The sequence below is a fragment of the Egretta garzetta genome, unplaced genomic scaffold (assembly GCF_000687185.1).
Source record: "Egretta garzetta isolate BGI_Z169 unplaced genomic scaffold, ASM68718v1 scaffold388, whole genome shotgun sequence".
NCBI classification, from domain to species: domain Eukaryota; kingdom Metazoa; phylum Chordata; class Aves; order Pelecaniformes; family Ardeidae; genus Egretta; species Egretta garzetta.
The window spans coordinates 832,966-838,965 of record NW_009260610.1 but is presented as its reverse complement, the minus strand read 5'-3'; the positions used below and the strand labels follow the sequence as shown (position 1 = coordinate 838,965).

The window sequence follows — 6,000 nt, the reverse complement described above, 5'->3', positions numbered from 1 at the left end:
TTTATATTTTTATATTTTAAAAGAAGCCACCTGTAAATACTATTTTCTTTTGAAAAAAAATCAAAAACAAAACAAAAAATAAAACCCAAAACCACAAACAAATTACAGTAAAACATAAAAAAGTTCTCAAGTGGAAAGTTATCATTCCCAATGCTCTTGAGCTGTTCCTTCTTTAATCATTCTCTCACATTCTCCTTCACCAAACTTGGTCCACTTAACAGTAGTATGATTTTTTTTTTTTTTATTTTTTTTTTAAGACTCATTCAACAGCTTAATTATAGCTAATAAATTCTGAGGTTGATAAAGTTTTTGTACTGTTGCCATTTTGACTAAGGCAGAGGAGATGAAAGTGAGAAAGGTATTCAGTGCAAAGTCAGATTTGTGCCATTACATAAAATGAAGTCCAGTAGGTGTAATATTCACAGATAGCATTGATTTAGCAATCTTTCTCATGGGCCGATTTACTTTCACATAATAAAAATGGCCTATCATTTAGGATACAGTTCATAACACTACAAAAAACTTACTACTGTAACGTAAATGAGACCACATGCTCCCTGATTTTTTTCAGAACCATGCTAAGTGGGATTTGTTTAAATTAAAACGGCTGTTTCAAAAATAAGCAAAAATAAAAATAAATATTTTATGTGGCACAATCTCACCACTTTACAGGTATACTAGAAAAACAGACTCTTAAAGCATTTTGATATTGATTACAATTTTGATTAAATGGTATTAAAATTTATAGGTAAATTATGTGACAGTTGGTTTGGATAAAACATTCAAGAAAATTCTCAGCATTAATATTTCTTGTGGAGTTTATAATCAAAGCAAGCTACCTTTTAAAAATACCAGTACACCTGTGATACATCCTCTGCCAAGTCTCTGGCCTTCTACAGTACACACAGGTTTGTCAACTGTGCAACACCATTTACAGTTTATTACAATTATATCAGTCAGTCTCTCTGTTATATGCATCAAATTCAATTTTGTATTATTTATAAACTGGGGTTTTATTCTGAGTTAAAATGAGCTATGTTTTTCAACCCTTCACCAATCCTAAATGCTTAGTTGTAAAACATTTACACATTTGGGGATTCTTGCTTTAAACGCAGTGCTTATCTCAAAAAAAAAACCAAAACAAAACCAAAAACAACTACGCAAAGAATAAAAACCTACTTAAAAAAGTGAATGCAGTAGTACTACAAAGTCATCTGAAAGTCGATTTAGAATTTTTAAAACAACTTCAGACCCAATGAATGTGAATATAGAATTAGTGACATTTAACTACATAAAAAAAAGTTTCCGCATTGAAAAAAAGGATTTCGGTTTGCTGACATTGTTTTTCATGGCTATAGCTACAGAATTATACTGGTGACAGAACAGCCAAATAGGTGAATATAGTAAATACTGACAGTATTTTAATTCTACAATGTAATTTTAACACATTAAAAGAAACCGGTTTATTGCTGAAAAAAGTTCTCTTCAAAACCTTTTGTGAAACTGCTAAATCTGCACAGTGATAATCTAGGATTTCAAATTCAAAATACAATAAAGTACAGTTGTAAAATTAACTTTGTGTAAGTTTCTTAATAGACACTGGGATTATTTAGCTAAAACTTTAAAATAACATTCTCCTGAAACATCAGCATGGTTTTCATGCTAAAAGAGAGGTATGCATGACTTATTCCATAGGAGACAGGCCATGTGTATTTATTTATTTACTTAAGACAGTGGGCTTCCAATATGGCTAGGTATGAACACTGAATTATCAGGAAACGCCTGTATTTTAAAAGAAGGTGAAATTATACCAATTACTAACTTCAACTACTTGTAAGTGACCCAGATGAAACATCTAGGCCCTTCTAAAATATTTAAAATCTATGTTGAGTAAACAGCACAATGACGAACTTAAAGTACAAGTTGGCATTACCACCTCACTCCCGCCCCCTTCGCCCCATGCTTTATCAGTTTATTTACAAGTTGTCTCAGGCAAATATCTTATTAAACAAAAAGGTAGTCTCACTTGTCACCTGAAACTACCACTGCAGATCATGAAAGACCATTAGCAAAAACTGATTTTTGCATCATCAGGTCAAACTTTCAAAAACCAAATCCTTACCACTGATTACTCTTTACAGAGAGGTTTGAATCTTTTTTCTATTTCCTTTTAAAATTATTTTTCTTTTTTTGTTTTTTTTTTTGTTTTGTTTTTTTTTGTTTGTTTGGGTAAACATGGGCTATGACCTTATTCTGATTAGACCCTGTCACCTGTTGAAGAGTTCTCAAGAAATGAGAACAAGCCAATGGGCTGTAAATAGCGTGTGGGGATATACAAGAAGAAGCAATCTTCTAGAAAACTTAAGTAGTGTCTTGTTGTCAGCTTTACACTTTCCGTAAAGCATAAGATCCTTACATATGAAAGATAAAAGTGTTACATAAACATAGCAAATATCCAGGAGGACCCTTTTTACTGTTATGACTGAAATCTGTATTGTTTCTTGTAGTTAATTTATGGAAGGTTGTGAGAAGTGAAGTGTAGTCAAATGTTAGGAGATGTCAGATCTGTCACCTGAATTTGACTTTTGAATATTACAATATCATGGAAGCCTGCACAACACTGATTTTGATGAGAGCGGAATAATAATACTTGGCACACAATGCTTTGCATCCTCAAAGCCCTGTACAAAACAAGAATCCCCACAACACCCCTGTGAGGTAGGGAAGTATTATTATCCTTATTTTACAGATGGGAAAACATACACAGAGAGATTAAATGACTTGTGGAAACCCTCAGTGAGTCAGCAGCAGGGATGGGATAAGAATTCAGCCCACACACTGCTTCCTAGCCAATGTCAATAAACCGAAAAAATCACTTTTCTCAATAAGCTTAAATACTTCATTCAGGGGTCCAAAGGCATTACCCTTGAGGAACAGGAGAAAAATGAAGATTTACTTTCCATTCAAGAGTTAAAGAGAGATGCCCAAATATTGGATGTCATCTCACCAACAGGACTTCAAAAGTTGCTTCTCCTTCAGGTTACACGTTTTAGCAGCAAAAGGCAAATACCAAGAAACAGATTTTGGCAAAAAACCAAAACACCCTCCCTTCCCCCAGCCTTAGTAATTCAAACTCAAACAACTTTTGAAGTATTATCTTCACAGCCCTTACCTTTCTGACTTCAGTCAGGTATCTGAGAACATGCATCCTCCTCATAATATACAGTACAGTGGCTCAAAAGTTTATCAGAGAAAAAGGAATCTAAATCTTCAGATTTCTCCAGACACAGACAGGAGGCATTTATTCCTTTACTTCTTTCTCATTAAGCAACCATCCATTCATTTTATTTTGCAACACCAATCTGATATTTCCACACCAATTAAAAGAACAAACTAGGGGGTAGGGGGGACATGACGACGGGACACGACCAAATTAATTATTGCAGCACTGAATTCATAGTGTTTCTTGACGCAGATGGAGCTTTAAATAGTTCTTAAAAGGGAATCAGTTATAGCCTTTATATTAAATAATCACAAAGTTTACATATTTAATCGAGCTGGGAAAGCCAAGTTTACAAAACGTTTTAAGAACTGCAAGCATTCCCAAAGCTCTAAATTATTAACTATTCAGACTTTTAAGAAAAATAATGAATGGGTCAAAATATGGTATTTGGTTAACCAGCTGTGGTGTTGCAAATCTCATGTACACTCAAAGCACTTCTTACAAACAAGAACTGCAGAACTAAACTAACCTCGGTCTGCGGTCACAATCCTTTGGTAAGGATGGACACGCATATCGTGCCTTCGAACTTTAGTAGCCACCGCACCTAGTTAAATTGCAATTACCAAGACAAAGTTAGAAAACATTCAAAGAAAACATTAACAGCAGGTTTATCAAAATGGATTTAAATGATCATTAACTACAAAAGTTCATTTTAAGAAAAGCAACAAGTTAAGGCACAGTAGCTTCAAATCTTAATCTTAAAAAGAAGTTTATCTGTGCAGATTAATATTGCATTTATTTTTAAACATTCTGGCCTTAACCTGTTTAATCCATTCATTTACAATCCCAAAATTACAGTATTTCATGAAATCTATTAGACCCAAGCACATTTAAGCTTTACTAGTCACATATTCACTGAAGTGCCTTTCTTGCAGCAGGACTATTTTAAATAATGCCATCTTTTAATACTGACAATTATTTGCTAACCTTAAGATCACTTCCAGTTCTACCACAAAAAGAAGTTTTAAAGCAATTCTTCAAGCCTACAGATTGTGATTTTAAACTTTAAGTCAATAAGTATGAACTGCAATGAATTAGGTGATTAGTAAAGCAAACACTATATAGAACACTTAGCAGTCAGTATACTACTATACACTCATAAATTACAGCTACTCTGTAATAATAGGAGCTAATCCAAATTAATAGCACTATTTTATTTTAAATCTATGTGCAAAAAAGTGCAAGTAAGTCACTGACTGCTAGGCCAAGCTTTTTTCAAAGCTGCTGAAACTAAGCATTTTTTAAAATTCAGATCTGATGAAGGATCAGTTAAGACCGTTCTTGAATTCTTAGCCTTTCGTTGGGAAAGCCATACCTGAAGATAAAAGGAAGGGAATTAAAAGTTAGTCACCAACTAAATTTTGATCCCAACACCAATATCCCCAAAAATACTAATGGGGATGCATTTCTCTGCCATTTTTAACAGAATTATTTTATGACATCTTAATGGTCCACCACAAAAATGGACAAAATATAGCATACTATTAATGAGAATGAGTGATTACAAAATTAAACTCAATGAAAAACTAATTTAATTCAATTAACTCTATATGTTTGCTCAGATAATAGAGCAGAGGTATTAAGAGTTATTGATTCTATGCTGCCTAAGTGGGGGTGTGGTCTTCTCCCTCACGCCCCCCTTCCTTTTTTTAAATAATATTATTTGGTGAGATCTGTTTTGGGCATTACACCTGTGCTCTCACAGCTAAGCTCAAAAGTATGCAATGGTTTCAGATGCCATCTTAGGAGTAATTTTCCTCTCCTCTCTCTTTATAGAAAATCCTGTGAGAAATCAAAGTTCTCTGCATCATATTAAATTATTACTATGGAATGATGTGTTTCTTTACTTGCTGTTAACTGAACTGAGGAGAGGGGTTTGCCACTAACCAGCAAGTGAGAGCTACTGTGACAATGCATGTAACTGTGACTTCACCCCAGAACGTATCACAAGTGGACTCACAGACTGGGGCTGGAGGAGCTGGGGAGAACATTTACAAGTTTGTGGGAAATTAATAGATGATGACATTAGCATACGCTCACTGCGTTTTGGCTATGGGGTAATGGAAAACAACCATAAGGGGCTCAAAGACAGACCCTACTGCATACTTTTGTGCTACGAAAATTTTTATTATTGATTCACTAATCCTGAAAGGCAGAAGCCTGAAATACATTTTCTTTTTAACTGTATAAAATATAACGTGGGAACATGCACACATACAGATAACTCAACAAGTATTTGTCACATAAGTGAAACACTGATTTTTTGCAATACTTTCAACAAGATATTGACTTTGAACCATATTGTCCAGTGTTCATTAGAGATGTTTAGAATTTGTGTAAATCAATAACTACCACTAAACAAACTAAGATCAAAGTCCTATAAAATCAACATTATGCAGCACCAAGGTCATATGCAATTCACAACAAGCTGAAGAGAAAAGATTATTTAGATTCTGCAGAGGGTAGGGAAGGAAGAAACTATTGGAACTGCTTGTTCCACATTGACCAGTTAACTGAATTGCCACGGCTGCTTTATCATTCTTGCCTTCACACAGCAAGTCAATGGTCTGGAATATTAGGAATGATGGACATTTCAATCCCATGTATGTAAAATAAGCCATCAGTAAAGTTGCTAATTGTAACATCCTTTGGTCAGAACTTAGTTTGCTTTATATTCATTCACTGAAATTATTTTCTGCTTACAACATGATTTACAG

General features: G+C 34.0%; 1 protein-coding gene across 1 annotated transcript in view; it reads right to left on the bottom strand.

The window, feature by feature from the left end:
* The window catches only part of QKI (QKI, KH domain containing RNA binding), a 167,303-nt gene that overhangs the window by 11,461 nt on the left and 149,842 nt on the right, over window positions 1–6,000 (bottom strand). Inside the window, 1 exon segment of the mRNA XM_035900406.1 lies at window positions 3,753–3,827. Coding sequence (XP_035756299.1) covers window positions 3,753–3,827 — 75 coding nt within the window.